The 18,617-nt window shown below is 46.6% G+C and overlaps 1 protein-coding gene across 1 annotated transcript in view; it reads left to right on the forward strand.

The window, feature by feature from the left end:
• Positions 1–640: 640 nt before the first annotated feature.
• The window catches only part of ZCCHC24 (zinc finger CCHC-type containing 24), a 240,040-nt gene continuing 222,063 nt past the window's right edge, over positions 641–18,617 (forward strand). Inside the window, exon 1 of the mRNA XM_066600352.1 lies at positions 641–1,039. Coding sequence (XP_066456449.1) covers positions 800–1,039 — 240 coding nt within the window. The 5' untranslated portion in view covers positions 641–799. The remainder of the gene's footprint in view (positions 1,040–18,617) is intronic.

Genomic DNA, 18,617 nt, shown 5'->3' on the forward strand with positions numbered 1-18,617 from the left:
ATGTTATTTATTCTACATGCTGAACGCCGTAAAAATTAAATTCAAAAAACAATGCTGGAATATCAATTTTTCTCCAATCTCTATGGCTGCCTGTCCACGGGCGTATTTTCATTGCGTTCCTCACGGTGATAATCCGGCTGCGTGGAGCGCAGTGAATGCTTTCCACGGAAAGTGCAGTCCCCCTGTCCACGAGCGGAGAATCATAGCGATTCTCCGCTTGCGGGCGGCAAATCGCAGCATGCCACGGTTCTCCGCGGTGAGCCTATCTGTCTCAGCGTAGAGAACCGTCAGCTGGCTCCTGCCCCCCCCCCCCCCCCCCAACAGTAAAATAAAGAAGTTCTGGCTTTTGAAAAGTGTAGAATCGTTGGGGCAATGGTAGGTCATGTCACCAAGGGGTTAAAGGAGTATGCAATATGTGGAGCGCAGGAAGCCCCCAGCCATCAGTTGATGATCGGGCGCTCCTCCGACCCTCTGCAGGCTCACTGACTGCAGACCCCAGAAGAGGCTGACGCTCCAACTGGCCGTCCTGCTGGATATGCAGATGAGCGCAGGCAGCAGCCAATCGGAGCAGGCTTTGGGCGGGGCTGACGAGTCACATAGCGGATTGCAGAGAATAAGGGAAAAGTTTAGCAGAGAGAAGTTTGCAGCAATGCTGAGCCCTCTGCCAGACCCCTATAGGAAGGAAAGCTAGGGGGGCAGGAAGAAGGGAAGAAGAGGAGGAAGAGGGACAAGGGAGCAGAAGAGAAGCACAGGAGGGGCTGGAGGCTGCAGGGAATCTCTCTTGTAACTGGGGGACAAGATGAGCCTGTTGTCAGCCATAGACACAACTGCTTCAGTATACCAGCCTGCCCAGCTCCTCAATTGGGTCTACCTATCCCTGCAGGACACTCACCAGCCAAGTGCCTTTGATGCCTTCAGACCAGAGTCCAGTTCTGCTTCCCATCATGATCTCAACAGCTACTCCAAGAGCCCCTCAGAGCTGAACTCCTCCATCCACTCCAGCTATCTCAGCAGCTTCCTGCAGCTCCAGAGGACTGAGGTGTGTCCCTCACTTCCCCAAATTCCCCTCTTCCTTCTGTCTATCACTGGTGTAGAAGCATATACAGTGTCTCTCAGGATGCTTTCCATCCTCCACATTATGTTTCCTTATCGTATGATTAGTAATTACTTCTTTACTTTACAGTAGTCAGATCACAAGTTTGTTACTTGTTTCAGTTTAACCCCTTAAACACAGGCATGTACTGTGAATGGTTTTCTGATGAGATGCTATTAATATATAGATCCATAAATAACCGGGTCTGCCTACTTCTAACCATCAAGCCCATTTTCAGAGGCCATGCTGTAGTAAAAAAAAAGCCCTGTCACCCATTATGATACAAACAATTGCAGTGTATCCCTGTTATACCTCCTTGGCCCTGAATTCTAGTGTTTACAGAATTGTCCGTATTTCTTCTCTCAAACTGCTTAAAATGAGAAAAAAAGTATTTTCTCCCTTGCCTAGCAAGTTTCATTTAAGGGCATCTGGCATGGCTCTGTGCAGAAAATTCCTTTATTTGCTTTAGATCTGCCTGAGTCCAGGGAAGTGTAAGGATAATATTGTTGACAGTGCGATTAACCCAGTCAGTGCCAAAAGACTGGTCTAAATCTAACACACCATCGCCCCTGACAGCTGCTGCTGTGGACAAATGGTTACACAAATTTGCCTTTGAGTGATCCCAGACTGTAATATCTATCCAGGCCCTGTTACAAAAAAGGAGGAAAATTCCATAAGTTGTATCCAAGTGCTCTATAAAAGTTTTTAATAGCAATTTCAGGATACATATTTGTCTCAGCTCACTTCAAAGTACCCCTGGAGAAATCATCCAAGCCGCAATTTAAAAACACAAAGGTTTCATCCAAAAATATATCCAGAACATTTAAAATGTAGGGCAGCGGTGCATGTGGAGGTCAGCTGTACCTCTCCTGACAGACATTTTCCTATGCTGAGGGGGGGGGGGGGGGGGGGATATTTACCATAATATCCTAAAAGAATACACAATCAGATAATGGGGTTTTAAGGCTTCAGGCCTTAACATCAGTAATGAGAATGACATGAGTCATTCACCTAGTGCAATGTATAACCTATGACTCTATATAGCAAAACTACAACTTCCAGCTCTGACAGCTGCAGGTTGACAGTGCATACTGGGAGTTGTAGTTTTGCAACAGCTGGAGAGGCACAGATTAGAGATCACTGATTGCACAACATTGTGGAAGACATTTGCCATTTTACATAAACTGATATTTATGTCACTTTATTTTCCAACCTTTGGCCCTCCAAAGTGTTCAAATTACAGCTCTCATCTTGTCCAGACATTGGTATGTTAGGACTTGGAAAGCAATGTGTTTTACATATGACATTTGGTAGAACAACATTTATTGAAGTTATATGTAATATTGAATAACCATTATATCATCTTTTATTACTATTCCATAAACATGTAGCCCAGTATCGTAAGCTTTGCTTTTATACTGCAGATACATAATATTTCTAATAGTTCAAATGTTTTCAATTAGTGTCCTCTGTAAACCACCGAAATATCAAGTTTGTTACAGAATCAGCAGAGCTGACTTTGTGGTTATCTTTTGAGCTGCATTGTGCTTTGGAATTTTTACACTGCGTGATGAAAACTCTCTGAAAACACAGAATGAGTTTTGTCAAGAGACAAACCAAGCTTTGTGTATGATTACTGTTGTGTCCCTAATCCAACTAATATTGTTACTTTGTTATTTGTATAGAGCTTCGGGTAGTTCTGTATCTTCATTTCTCTCAAAGCTGACACTGTCCTGCTATACAAATAATGGCTGCTATACATGAATTGGCTAACAGAAATTTAGGGTTAACTTTGTTTTTTGCCTATGACCAATAGAGAAGCAGCGTCTGCTGCATTTGGGGCTGAATTTAATGAAAACCTAAGAGTGAATAGAGCATACACATTGATAACTCCTCTTTAACACAACTCATGATGCTGTCAGAATACAAATGGCCCTTAACAGTTAAACTATTCAGTATTCCTAGTGTGCTGGAGAGTGGGGAGTGCACAGAGCTGCCCCTAATGATACAGAGGGGGATGGTTGGCATTTTATGTGCTAGGGGACTTTTGTACATGTTTTAATGTGGCTTGAACGAATAAAACTCATTCCTCCCACTTTAACGCCTTCTATACTTGAGCCATTGAGGTTAGTTGTGTAGCCGGTTCTTTCTAGCAGGTATTTGTGCATCTGAATGCATGATAATCAACTCATAAAGTGACACCTAAACTAACATAAAGAGGTCACTAGAAGTGTTTGTCTAAAGCGAATTGAGAATGGTAACGGGTAAGAGTTCATGGTGTGCATGGAGGTGTTTGGCTGTGTCCATCAATGTTATGTGAATGGGTTGCTGATAATGTGAATAGTGCATTGTATTATATCAAATTGGGAAGTATAACCGTAGATTGTCACAGTAATGCATAATCCAGGACGGTTCGGATGAGGATTATTGTAATCCTGCTTTGTTACTAGAAGACTTGTTGACGTCTGTGCAATTTCTTTTTCCGGATCATGGGAAGGGAATGGGGGGAAGGTGGGGGGTGTTACACACCCAACAACTGTATAATCAGAGACAGCTTCTTTAAGAGGATAGTAATTTTATAGTCCCTGAGTCCCTGATTTTGTGCATTGTGTTGAACTTTTGTTATTTTCAGTGGTTCTGCAATGTCACTTTTACAAGTAAGGCTCTACTTTCTCAAACTGCTAGAATTTCTAGCAGTAGGAGAGATCATGGTCTCTCCCAAGATTGGGCCTTCCCTACTCCTCTTAGCTAAATAGCTCAATCAAAAGAATCAAATATTTAGGATTCTTTCAGGTTTTGTATATTTGTTATTAACCCAAATGCACACCACTGTGGTGGTAAAAGTGGCATCTCCGAGCCTGGTGGCCAATGCTCAGAAATTCCACTGGTGCCAAATGTTTTTTAGTTATTTTCTATTGATGACTATGAAAAGTTCTTGTTGCTGGCCTCTTACAGGAAGCCACATTGACTCCTAGAGTGGTCTATTTCCCTCAGTGCGTTTGTTATGTAAGTTTAAAAAAAAAAAAATCTTAACTACAATACAGCTTGAGAATAATTTCAGGCCGATGCTGCTTACCCAAAGACTCAACCAATAAGCTACCTGTCAGACACCAGGAGCTACAGCTACACATGCAATCTGGTCCTTTCCCTATAGCTTTCTTATTGGCTGTGCAGATATGGTAACATAAACACTCAGCATAGCCATCCGGCATGTTATGCTCCAGCATTTATTAAAGAAGAGGTGTATCCTTAAAACGCATTTTCTGCTGGTTATACGTACTCTTCATTTAATTTTTTAAAAATTCAGATTGTACCATCATCACCATTTTTTTGGGTCGTTGTGCCTTGAGCCATTTTCCCTTTTCTTTCACTTTAACCGTGAACCAATAAGCTTGTCATTTATTTTTATAGTAAAGTTGTATTTGTGAAGCTCCAACATCTTCTACCACAAGTCCTATTTCAACTCCCAGTCCTTCACATTAGTTTTTCTTGTGTTGGACTTTAAGGCAAAGCTATATTCAAAATGTTTACAGAGGACCTAGAGTCCCTGTAGCTCCGTAATATGGTATGTGCCGCTGTATGGTGCACCATGTTGTACCTTGTGTCACAAAATATTCTCTGGAAACAATGCTTATAAGAAGGGAATCCCCCCCAATACAGCATCTGATGGTGTCAGATACCAACACTTTTTCTTAATATGAAATCAGATTCATGGGTAGAGTAGGGCTTCATAGACTTCTATAAACACTGTATTACGGAGGTGGAGTAGAACCATACACATGATTTTCTGAGGAATGCAAGAAAAATATTAAAATATTATTGATATGAGAGGATAACAACTTTAAAGGTGCTATTGGTAATAGTGACGATAATATTTTTGGCTTGCAGTATAACCGGCTATTGATCACTGTATTATTCCTCTAATTATTGTGCTTTATCTGGATAAGTTCAACCGTCACAAACTTTTCCGGCCTCATAACTGTGTATGGGGTTCTGACAATGACAAACGCCCAGCTGACTGTTAAATTAAGAGGTGACCTAGCATCGGTAAAAATAGAAACAGATTAATAACTGATTGCGTTGCAGGCTTCAAAATACTCTAAGCTTTGGCTGGGGAGCGCTCATATCTAATACAGTGAAGCCTTCATTACTCACATTCCAGCTATTTAAATGTCTTACTGTATTACTGATTATTTTTTTCAGAATGTTTTTGGATATTACACGTTTTCTCTATAAAACTAAACATTTGTAGTGCACATTTAATTCAGATCTGGCAGTCATAGAATCGCAGAGCGCTGCGTCACTAATACCATGAAATAACCATCGTAATACATGTGAGTCTAACCTGGTCATTGTGTGTACTTTTTTTAGGAAATGCATTTTTACAAGCAGTTTTCTTTGTATATTTTACCTCTTTGTCATTAATAAAAATAAGTTACAAAATTGCTAAAGAAAGGTAATAAAAAATGACTTTTGTGTGGCAGTGTATTGCAAAAGACAATGCAATTGCGCTGCAAGAAATAGTTTACCAAAAACTTTCAGAACCGCCAAAAGTTAAAATTTCCAACAACTACTCTGCCACAAAACTTCAGTTTTACACCTACTGAGATCTTGGGTATTAAGAGAGGTCTCCAAAAATAAAAGCGTCTTTACATGCCATTAGGCTTAACACACTGTGCCTTTCTTGGAAAGTTATGAGTGTCCCTTTAAATTAGTGTTTTGATAAGGGAAATTTTAAAAGACATATTGTTGGGATCGAAGGGACCAAGCATTATATTTCATAGAGACATAAAGCTATCATCTCTCTATTGAGGTTTTTTTTTTAACTCTCATTGATTTCATTGGAGAAGTATCTGCAAATTCCCGGTCTGGTCTGCATAATATGTATTGCTAGGGCATGATCGTTCTCCGCTGTAACATTTATTTGAATATCTATTAGACATTGCTGTCATTTACTATAAAAGCAATAAGTGAATATTCTTTTACCCCACTAGTGGCAGTCTAAAAGGGAGATAAGAGAAGTAACACAATATGCATTGCTTAAAAGGAGTCTGTTGGTTCGAACATCCTGTCCATTCTGCAGGCATCATATTATTGAGCAGGAGATGCTGAAGCAACTGATATATAGTTTTATGGGGATAGATCCCTAATAACTTGTATTTTTTTCATTAGAACCTCTACACTTTCTGAGCTGAACAGTCAAGTCGGTGGTCCTATCAGTGTTAGGCAGATACCCCTGTTTGAACAGTCATTCCTAGATAGCTGTCAATCACTGATAGGACTGCCCACTGGACTGTTCCACTCAGAAAGTGCAGAGGTTCAAATGAGTAAAAACTTTATATCAGTCTGCTCAGCTCCTCCTGCCCTATAGCATGATGCCTGCAGTTGGGAAAGTCTGTTTGAGCTGACAGGCTCCCATTAAAGGGGTTGTCCCACTTTTTACTATTGATGTCTTAGCATAAGGATAGGTTATGAATAGCAATCAGCAGGGTTCTGCAGCTTCGGATTCCCATTAATCAGCTGATCCCCTGATCGGTCACTTTCTTTAGGGTGCGGTCTTTGTGCTGGAAGCAGAAAGCTCTATAAATTGCACTGAAGTTAATAGGATTCCGCATGTAATACCAGCTGGGGCCACTGTACAACGTATAGAGTGTGTCTGGTTTTAGCACAGAGACAGCTCCATACCAACAGTGACCAGCTTGGGGGATCAGCAAGGATATTTGCCAATCTGCTAATGATGAGGATAGGTCATCAGTAGTAAAAAGAGGGACAACCCCTTTAAGGTCTTGGGAAAGATATCTATAGAGTAGGAGTTCATTCTGAACTACCTGAATAGCTAGGAAAATTGTCACCAAGATATTTCTATTCATTATTATGCAACAATTTATCATGAAAATTATATGACCAATGTAGATTTTCTTTATACCATCCTGAGAAAATGTAATTACAATGTGTACATATCACACTACAGCTCATTAATTTCATTACATCGTCTAAATTGTTTTTGGCTACAGAAGAAGCTAATTTGTGATGAATATGGATTTATTTAGACAAATGAAAAAATACTGTAATCACTACTAATTGTGGATACTTTGAGAGAAAAATTTAAGTAAATCAAGGCTCAAATCACCTGTAAAGTATGTGTAAAGACTCCTGTCCATGGGCAATATTTCACTGCGTCACCCGTGGTGATAATGCGCACGCGGGTAACGCAATGAACACTTTCCATAGGATAACTATGGAAAGCACAGCCCAATGTACATAAGCGTAAAATTGCATTGATTTTCCGCTCGCATATACAATTCGCGGCATGCCGAGATTTGCCGCAATGATCCTATCATAATGATAGGTTCATCGCAAAAAATCACGCAGAAAATCGCGGTGACATAATGCTCCCCTGTGGCGGCTCCCATGGCGGAAATCTGCGGCAGTATATCTCAACGCCCATGGACAGCCAGCCTAAGAGTACAAAACTTGCTTATTTGTGGTGTATTTAAATTACTGAGCTGTAGTGTGTGTGTAATACATATATATACTATATTGGCTGTAAAAAGCCTACACACGCCTGTTAAAATGCCATGTTTTTGTCATGTTAACAAATTTGACAATCTTTGCCCACTTTTCCTTGCAAAAGTGCTCTAAATCTGTTGGATTGTGAGGGCATCTTGTGTGTAGCGCCCTCTTCAGGTCAAAAAAATGTACAATGGTAATATGATTTCCAGGAGAGATTGGCACCCAATAATGAAAATAAATATGCACCGTGTATTCTGACATCTTTCTATCATGGCCAGCATTATCCCTATCAGCAAATTGTGGTACAGTAGGTTTTTTTTTGGGACCAGATGGGTTAGTTCTTGCTCCCCACTTGCACCTATGATGCTGTAGACAGTTCACCAGTTGTCTTTCATTGGACCACTTTTGGTAATATACTAACCAATGCATAGCAGGAGCCACCCACAAGTCCCCCCAATTCTGAGACGCTCTGAACCAAGTTTTTAGACATAACAATGTAGCCAATGTCGCTCAGATGCTTACGCTTGCCCATCTTTCCTGCTTCCTGCGTGTTAGTTTCAAGAACGGACTATTCACGTAATACGTAATATACCGTATCGCACCACCTAACAGGTTTTATTTTTATGGCTGTTCGGTATATACTACTTGTATATATATTTCAGGGGCTGACTGGCAAATTTTAGTCTGGGGGGGGGCAAAATTATGAGTAGCAACCCATCCTATGGGTGTAAAGGCTTGATGTGGCTGGCCGCACCCAGCCAAACCATGGCCACACAAATTACTTGCAAAACTGTAGGGCCATTGGCCACCACTAGTAGGCTTTTTTGGCCCTTTTGCAACCAACCATGTTGTGCCCGTCCCGCCCCTAACCTGTTTATATTACATAAATATTGCATCAGAACCAGGCTCATAACATAAACACAGTATCAGAACCAAACGAATTACATGAATGCGTTTCTCTGGGCCACGATCAACACTGAGACTACTTCCAGCCATGACTCACCTCCACACTCTCCCAATCCTGTTGCTGGAATCCCTAATTAACTTCTCAGTGCCTCCCCATAATAATAATGTGCCCACTATGGCCCTACTAAGTAACTGTGCCCCCGCTGTGGCCCCACTAAGTGCACATGCTGTGGCCCCATTATGTAATAGTGCATCCTCTATTCTATTAGTCATGTCATTTTTTTTATTGTCGTGTACAAAATTGGGCTTCTAGCCCTTTCTGTTCATCCTTTAGGAATATAGGTATTTTATGAAATGTATTGACAATATATGGTGACGTCATTCAATATTTTTCGATGTTAAGCCAGTTACTTCTAAAATGGTATATGTCTTTAAAGTATTGTTTCTCATCTCCTGTTTACCTCCACACATAACTGAAAATTCACTTACATTGATAGAAGCAGGTTACAGAAAATCCAAGAAAGGGGTTCTGATCTCTGCACATTTTGCATGTTTATCTTTATAATGCCATGTTGGGCAGGGTGCATGGCAACGGGACCCCTCAGCTACAACTGGAGCTGATGTCCCATGCAAACTTTGATAACCAAAATCCTGATCTATGCTTATTTTTAAGAAACTTCCATTTAAAGTGGCATTTCCACTCTAGCAATTCAATGTCTGGGGGGGGGGGGGGGGGGTCTTAAGGGTGCCCCTGACCACCATTTGGCAAACCAGGATGGCCGCACATGCAGTAGAAGGAGATGAAGTGAAGAGATTGTCACAAATGTGTGAGAATTTTCTATTAAAGCCTACCAGTGTTACGGAAACAGCTGATCACAGGTAGAGATTGTTTACGGAAACCAAGGGGTCGTATGGTAATCAATATAAAACTATTTAATAGCAGGACATGAGTTAAAATAATTCACCTGTCTTCGCTCCTCCGCCCCCTGAGGCACAGCTAACCGGATCCTGCTGTTCCATCCTGCACCAGCGGAAGTCAGGTGACCGTTGTGGCCATTCGGAGGCCGCACTTTTACTTCCCAAACTCCTAGCATCAGCACTCAAATATGTGTTATTTTTTATTTTAACTCCTGCCCGGCTGCTAACCATTGTTAGATTGAAACTACACAATCCCTTTAAATACTATCAATCTTAAAAAACAATGTAACAAATGCATTATCAGTAGAGATGAGCGAGCACCAAAATGCTCGGGTGCTCGTTACTCGAGACGAACTTTTCGCGATGCTCAAGGGTTCGTTTCGAGTAATGAACCCCATTGAAGTCAATGGGCGACCCGAGCATTTTTGTATATCGCCGATGCTCGCTAAGGTTTTCATTTGTGAAAATCTGCAAAACCCAAGAAAGTGCTGAAAACGAAACAGAAACGGATAGGGCAGGCGAGGGGCTACATGTTGGGCTGCATTCCAGGTTCCCAGGTCCCACTATTAAGCCACAATAGCGGCAAGAGTGGGCCCCCTCCCAACAATTTTTACTTCTGAAAAACCCTCATTAGCAAGGCATACCTTAGCTAAGCACCACACTACCTCCAACAAAGCACAATCACTGCCTGCATGACACTCTGCTGCCACTTCTCCTGGGTTACATGCTGCCCAACCCCCCCGCACGACCCAGTGTCCACAGCACACACCAAAGTGTCCCTGCGCAGCCTTCAGCTGCCCTCATGCCACACGCTGGCCTCATAGCCACACCACCCTCATGTCTATTTATAAGTGCGTCTGCCATGAGGAAGAACCGGAGGCACACACTGCAGAGGGTTGGCAGGGCCAGGCAGCGACCCTCTTTAAAAGTTGCGGGGCAATAGCCCACAATGCTGTACAGAAGCAATGAGAAATCCAATCCTGTGCCACCTCCATCAGGAGCTGCACACGTGGGCATAGCAATGGGGAACCCATGTGCCATACACTATTCATTCTGTCAAGGGGTCTGCATGCCCCAGTCAGACCGGGGTTTTTTATAAATAGTCACAGGCAGGTACAACTCCGCAATGGGAATTCCATGTGCACCCACAGCATGGGTGGCTCCCTGGAACCCACCGGCTGTACATAAATCTATCCCATTGCAGTGCCCTGGACAGCAGAGCTAACGTCAGATTAAATGCAGGTGGGCTTCGGCCCACACTGCATGCCCCAGTTAGACTGGGGTTCTTTAGAAGTAGACACATGCAGTTACAACTCCGTGTGGACCGACAGCATGGGTGGGTCCCAGGAAGCCACCGGCGGTACATAAATATATCCCATTGCATTGCCCATCATAGCTGAGGTAACGTCCGATTAAATGCAGGTGGTCTTCGGCCCACACTGCATGCCCCAGTCTGACCGGGGTTTTTAATACATAGACACTGGCAGGTACAAATCCATAATGTGAAGTCGCTGTGGACCCACAGCATGGGTGGCTCCCTGGAACCCACCGGCGGTACATAACTAAATCCCATTGCAGTGCCCAGCACAGCTGAGGTAACGTGAGGTTTAATGCAGGTGGGCTTCGGCCCACACTGCATGCCCCAGTCACACTGGGGTTCTTTATAAGTAGACACATGCAGTTACAACTCCGTGTGGACCGACAGCATGGGTGGGTCCCAGGAAGCCACCGGCGGTACATAAATATATCCCATTGCAGTGCCCTGGACAGCAAAGCTAACGTCAGATTAAATGCAGGCGGGCTTCGGCCCACACTGCATGCCCCAGTCAGACTGGGGTTTTTTAAAAGTAGACACAGGCAGGTACAACTCCCTATTGTGAAGTCCGTGTGGACCGACAGCATGGGTGGGTCCCAGGAAGCCACCGGCGGTACATAAATATATCCCATTGCATTGCCCATCACAGCTGAGGTAACGTCCGATTAAATGCAGGTGGTCTTCGGCCCACACTGCATGCCCCAGTCTGACCGGGGTTTTTAATACCTAGACACTGGCAGGTACAAATCCCTAATGTGAAGTCCCTGTGGACCCACAGCATGGGTGGCTCCCTGGAACCCATCGGCGGTACATAAATAAATCCCATTACAGTGCCCTGCTCAGCAGAGCTAACGTCACATACAATACAGGTGTGCTTCGGCCCACAGTGCATGCCTCAGTCAGAGTGGTAATATGTACCTTAACAGTAACCGCGTTGGTGGGAATGTGGTGGCGACTGCGGGTTTTATTTAGTTGGTTTTCGGAATGTGGCCAGGATTCAGTGGGCCGTGGCGGGGGGATGGTGGGTGGGCTCTCTTGTTGTGTCGGTAAAGGTGAAATTCGTGGACTGCCACCAGACGGACCAATGCAAAGGTATTTGGCAAGAATGTTTTCATTGTTGGAGGAGGAGGGGGATGTTTTTGAGGCACTACGTGTCCTCTCCACTATCCGTGGTTATATGCACCTTAACAGTAACCGCGTTGGTGGGAAATGGCCTCGCCATCATCATGTCTTTGGGAAGCCTCCGTTGTCACACCCCAGTGACATAGCATTAGCAGCAGTATAGGCAGAGCCCAGAATTAGTAATATTTCAGTGGTAGCATTAGGGACAGGCCCCAGTAACATCACTAGCAGCATTATAGGGGGAGCACAGTATTAGTTCCATTTCAGTAGTAGTAGCAGTCCAGACAGGCCCCAGTAACAATTCCGAAGCAGCAGTATAGGGGGAGCACAGTATTAGTTCCATTTCAGTAGTAGTAGCAGTCAAGACAGGCCCCAGTAACAATTCCGAAGCAGCAGTATAGGGGGAGCACAGTATTAGTTCCATTTCAGTAGTAGTAGCAGTCAAGATAGGCCACAGTAACATTCCCGTTGCAGCAGTTTAGGGAGATAACAGTGTCTTTCACATTTCAGTAGTTGCAGTATGGACAAGGCCCCAGTTACATTTATGTAGCAAAAGTGTGGGCCAACCTCACACACCTTGCTGTAGCATGAGTGTGGGCCAACCTCACACACCTTGCTGTAGCATGAGTGCATAAAAATTACTAGGATTACACTGTAGGCGAGGGCCCAAAAAAATTGGTGTACCAACAGTACTAATGTACCTCAGAAAAATTGCCCATGCCCAACCAAGAGGGCAGGTGAAACCCATTAATCGCTTTCGTTAATGTGTCTTAATTTGTAACTAGGCCTGGAGGCAGCCCAGTTAAAATAAAAATTGGTTCAGGTGCAAGTTTCAACGCTTTAATGAGAATTGAAACGTATAAACATTGTTTACTAAAGTAATATGACTGAGCCTTGTGGGCCTAAGAAAAATTGCCCGTTCGGCATGATTACGTGAGGTTTCAGGAGGAGCAGGAGGAGGAGGATGAATATAATACACAGATTGATGAAGCTAAAAGGTCCCCGTTTTTTATGGTGATAGAGAACGATGCTTCCATCCGCGGGTGCAGCCTACGTATTGTTTAGGTCCCGCTGCTGTCCGCTGGTGGAGAAGAGAAGTCTGGGGAAATCCAGGCTTTGTTCATCTTGATGAGTGTAAGCCTGTCGGCACTGTCAGTTGACAGGCGGGTACGCTTATCCGTGATGATTCCCCCAGCCGCACTAAACACCCTCTCTGACAAGACGCTAGCCGCAGGGCAAGCAAGCACCTCCAGGGCATACAGCGCGAGTTCAGGCCATGTGTCCAGCTTCGACATCCAGTAGTTGTTGGGAGCAGAGGCGTCACGGAGGACAGTCGTGCGATCGGCTACGTACTCCCTCACCATCCTTTTACAGTGCTCCCGCCAACTCAGCCTTGACTGGGGAGCGGTGACACAGTCTTGCTGGGGAGCCATAAAGCAGTCAAGGGCCTTGGAGAGTGTTCCCCTGCCTGCGCTGTACATGCTGCCTGATCTCTGCGCCTCCCCTGCTACCTGGCCCTCGGAACTGCGCCTTCTGCCACTAGCGCTGTCGGATGGGAATTTCACCATCAGTTTGTCCGCCAGGGTCTTGTGGTATAGCATCACTCTCGAACCCCTTTTCTCTTCGGGTATGAGAGTGGAAAGGTTCTCCTTATACCGTGGGTCGAGCAGTGTGTACACCCAGTAATCCGTAGTGGCCAGAATGCGTGTAACGCGAGGGTCACGAGAAAGGCATCCTAACATGAAGTCGGCCATGTGTGCCAGGGTACGTGTACGCAACACATGGCTGTCCTCACTAGGAAGATCACTTTCAGGATCCTCCTCCTCCTCCTCCTCAGGCCATACATGCTGAAAGGATGACAGGCAAGCAGCATGGGTACCCTCAGCAGTGGGCCAAGCTGTCTCTTCCCCCTCCTCCTCATGCTCCTCCCCCTCCTCCTCCTCAACGTGCTGAGATATAGACATGAGGGTGCTCTGACTATCCAGCGACATACTGTCTTCCCTCGCCTCCGTTTCCAAGCGTAAAGCGTCTGCCTTTATGCTTTGCAGGGAACTTCTCAAGAGGCATAGCAGAGGAATGGTGACGCTAATGATTGCAGCATTGCTGCTCACCATCTGGGTAGACTCCTCAAAGTTTCCAAGGACCTGGCAGATGTCTGCCAACCAGGCCCACTCTTCTGTAAAGAATTAAGGAGGCTGACTCCCACTACGCCGCCCATGTTGGAGTTGGTATTCCACTATAGCTCTACGCTGCTCATAGAGCCTGGCCAACATGTGGAGCGTAGAGTTCCACCGTGTGGGCACGTCGCACAGCAGTCAGACCCTGCAGCAGTTCGTGGGCCATGTGCCTCTTCTCTCCTAAGCTGAGTAGTTTCAGCATGGCCTGCTGACGCTTGCCCACCGCTGTGCTGCCACGCCGCGCGACACCGACTGCTGGCTACGTGCTGCTGCTGACACATCTTGATTGTGAGACAGAGGTTGCGTAGGAGGAGGAAGAGGAGCAGGAGGGTGGTTTAGTGGAGGAAGCATACACTGCCGCAGATACCACCACCGAGCTGGGGCCCGCAATTCTGGGGGTGGGTAGGACGTGAGTGGTCCCAGGCTCTGACTCGGTCTCAGCCTCCACTAAATTCACCCAATGTGCCGCGAGGGAGATATAGTGGCCCTGCCCGCCTGTGCTTGTCCACGTGTCCGTTGTTAAGTGGACCTTGCCAGTAACCGCGTTGGTGAGGGCGCGTACAATGTTGCGGGAGACGTGGTCGTGCAGGGCTGGGACGGCACATCGGGAAAAGTAGTGGCGACTGGGAACCAAGTAGTGCGGGGCCGCCGCCGCCATCATGTTTTTGAAAGCCTCTGTTTTCACAAGCCTATACGGCAGCATCTCCAGGCTGATCATTTTGGCTATGTGCACGTTTAACGCTTGAGCATGCGGGTGCGTGGCGGCGTACTTGCGCTTGCGCTCAAACAGTTGTGCTAGCGACGGCTGGACGCTGCGCTGAGAGACATTGCTGGATGGGGCCGAGGACAGCGGAGGTGAGCGTGTGGGTGCAGGCCGGGAGACGGTCGTGCCTGTGTCCTGAGAGGGGCGTTGGATCTCAGTGGCAGGTTGGGGCACAGGGGGAGAGTCAGTGGTGCAAACCGGAGGCGGTGAACGGCCTTCGTCCCACCTTGTGGGGTGCTTGGCCATCATATGCCTGCGCATGCTGGTGGTGGTGAGGCTGGTGGTGGTGGCTCCCCGGCTGATCTTGGCGCAACAAAACTTGCACACCACAGTTCGACGGTCGTTTGCACTCTCAGTGAAAAACTGCCACACCTTTGAGCACCTCGGCCTCTGCAGGGTGGCATGGCACGAGGGGGCGCTTTGGGAAACGGTGGATTATTCGGTCTGGCCCTGCCTCTACCCCTTGCCACTGCACTGCCTCTTCCAACCTGCCCTGCTGCTGCACTTGCTTCACCCTCTGAAGACCTGTCCTCAGTAGGCTTAGCAAACCAGGTGGGGTCAGTCACCTCATCGTCCAGCTGCTCTTCCTCCGAATCCTCTGTGTGCTCCTCCCTCTGACTTACTGCCCTTACTACTACCTCACTGATAGACAACTGTGTCTCATCGTCATCGTCCTCCTCACCCACTGAAAGCTCTTGAGACAGTTGCCGGAAGTCCCCAGCCTCATCCCCCGGACCCCGGGAACTTTCCAAAGGTTGGGCATCGGTTACGATAAACTCCTCTGGTGGGAGAGGAACCATTGCTGCCCAATCTGGGCAGGGGACCGAGAACAGTTCCTGGGAGTCTGCCTGCTCCTCAGAATGTGTCATTTTCATGGAGTGAGGAGGCTGGGAGGAAGGAGGAGCAGCAGCCAGAGGATTCAGAGTTGCAGCTGTAGACGGCGTAGAAGACTGGGTGGTTGATAGATTGCTGGATGCACTATCTGCCATCCACGACAGGACCTGCTCACACTGCTCATTTTCTAATAAAGGTCTACCGCGTGGACCCATTAATTGTGAGATGAATCTGGGGACCCCTGAAACTTGCCTCTCTCCTAATCCCGCAGCAGTCGGCTGCGATACACCTGGATCAGGAGCTCGGCCTGTGCCCACACCCTGACTTGGGCCTCCGCGTCCACGTCCTCTAGGCCTACCCCTACCCCTTAGCATGGTGTATTACGAGTAGAGCAGAAACAGAACGCTGTAATTAAATGTGCCGCTTATTGACCTGTGGTTGGAGGCTGACTTCGCTTACGGAACGCACAGCAGAGCCAGGAAACAATTTTGCGCACACCTGTAGTGAGACGTAGGTGCGTATGACTGAGCTAGTGGAATTCACAGCGCAGAAGCAGTCAAGTGGCCAAAGGGCAGTGGTAGGCCTTAAGTATTTTGCTTCAATTTGTTTAAATGGTGAGCTGAAACACCAGACAGATACTGTATGCAGCGTATATTATGTATACTGTTTCCCTCTGGCGCTATGACGGCGGTGATTTAACGGGCACAGCAGAGCCAGGAAACAATTTTGCGCACGCCTGTAGTGAGACGTAGGTGCTGTGAGGGATTAGCGTTTAGGATCGGTAGCAACCTGGGCATAAGCAGTCAGAGACAGTGACACTTGCGATAAAGTCTTTAGTCCAGGCTTCGCCTGGGTTTATTTCAGTGCAAACAAAGCAAAATACAGGCCTTAACGCCAGGCAAACATAAAGTAAATCCTGCTCGTCCGAGCACTTACTAAACATGTAGCATCCCTGTCTACATACTGGTTACCAAATGGCTCCTGCACACAGCCCGCCAGGACTCTCAGACCTGCAAAGGTCTCAGCTCTCTCTCTAGGCCCTGTAGGCCCAGGCTTTATAAGGCCTGGTACCAGCCTCACCTGGTACGTGGGAGTGACCATCCCACCCTTCACTTTGGTCACTCCAGGAAAAGCCGGCCCGGATTATGTGGCTTGGAGCCACTTACACACTACAACGTGTCAGTGACTTAATGTTACTGACACCATACTGCCGGCTTCCTCCACCGAGCCCAGGCTGCTCGGTGGCACGTATCTGCCCAAGTGCTCCCTAAAGCCTCATAGGAGAGCATCCTAGGTGAAATGTACGGCCCTCCAGCACTTTGCCGGTCACTGTCTCACAGTGCGTAGGACTGAGCTAGTGGAATTCACAGCGCAGAAGCAGTCAAGTGGCCAAAGGGCAGTGGTAGGCCTTAAGTATTTTGCTTCAATTTTTTTAAATGGTGAGCTGAAACAGCAGACAGATACTGTATGCAGCGTATATTATGTATACTGTTTCCCTCTGGCGCTATGACGGTGGTGATGTAATGGGCACAGCAGAGCCAGGAAACAATTTTGTGCACGCCTGTAGTGAGACGTAGGTGCGTAGGACTGAGCTAGTGGAATTCACAGCGCAGAAGCAGTCAAGTGACCAAAGGGCAGTGGTAGGCCTTAAAGGGGTTGTCCCGCGCCGAAACGTTTTTTTTTTTTTTCAACCCCCCCCCCCCCCCCGTTTGGCGCGAGACAACCCCGATGCAGGGACCTAAAGAAAAATCCGCACAGCGCTTACCTGAATTCCCGCGCTCCGGTGACTTCTTACTTACCGGCTGAAGATGGCCGCCGGGATCTTCTCTCTCGGTGGACCGCAGGGCTTCTGTGCGGTCCATTGCCGATTCCAGCCTCCTGATTGGCTGGAATCGGCACGTGACGGGGCGGAGCTACACGGAGTCGGCATCCTGCATGAGCGGCCCCATTGAGAAAAGAAGAAGACCCGGACTGCGCAAGCGCGGCTAATTTGGCCATTAGACGCCGAAAATTAGTCGGCTCCATGGAAACGAGGACGCTAGCAACGGAGCAGGTAAGTGAAAAACTTCTTATACCTTCTGTATGGCTCATAATTAATGCACAATGTTCATTACAAAGTGCATTAATATGGCCATACAGAAGTGTATAGACCCACTTGCTTACCGGCTGAAGATGGCCGCCGGGATCTTCTCTCTCGGTGGACCGCAGGGCTTCTGTGCGGTCCATTGCCGATTCCAGCCTCCTGATTGGCTGGAATCGGCACGTGACGGGGCGGAGCTACACGGAGTCGGCATCCTGCACGAGCGGCCCCATTGAGAAAAGAAGAAGACCCGGACTGCGCAAGCGCGGCTAATTTGGCCATTAGACGCCGAAAATTAGTCGGCTCCATGGAAACGAGGACGCTAGCAACGGAGCAGGTAAGTGAAAAACTTCTTATAACTTCTGTATGGCTCATAATTAATGCACAATGTTCATTACAAAGTGCATTAATATGGCCATACAGAAGTGTATAGACCCACTTGCTGCCGCGGGACAACCCCTTTAAGTATTTTGCTTCAATTTTTTAAAATGGTGAGCTGAAACAGCAGACAGATACTGTATGCAGCGTATATTATGTATACTGTTTCCCTCTGGCGCTATGACGGTGGTGATGTAACGGGCACAGCAGAGCCAGGAAACAATTTTGCGCACGCCTGTAGTGAGACGTAGGTGCGTAGGACTGAGCTAGTGGAATTCATAGCGCAGAAGCAGTCAAGTGGCCAAAGGGCAGTGGTAGGCCTTAAGTATTTTGCTTCAATTTTTTTAAATGGTGAGCTGAAACACCAGACAGATACTGTATGCAGCGTATATTATGTATACTGTTTCCTTCTGGCGCTATGACGGTGGTGATGTAACGGGCACAGCAGAGCCAGGAAACAATTTTGTGCAAGCCTGCTGTAACGCTTTGCTGCGTATTACTTAGGACTAATACCCCCA

The sequence above is a fragment of the Eleutherodactylus coqui genome, chromosome 4, assembly GCF_035609145.1.
Source record: "Eleutherodactylus coqui strain aEleCoq1 chromosome 4, aEleCoq1.hap1, whole genome shotgun sequence".
Lineage (NCBI taxonomy): Eukaryota > Metazoa > Chordata > Amphibia > Anura > Eleutherodactylidae > Eleutherodactylus > Eleutherodactylus coqui.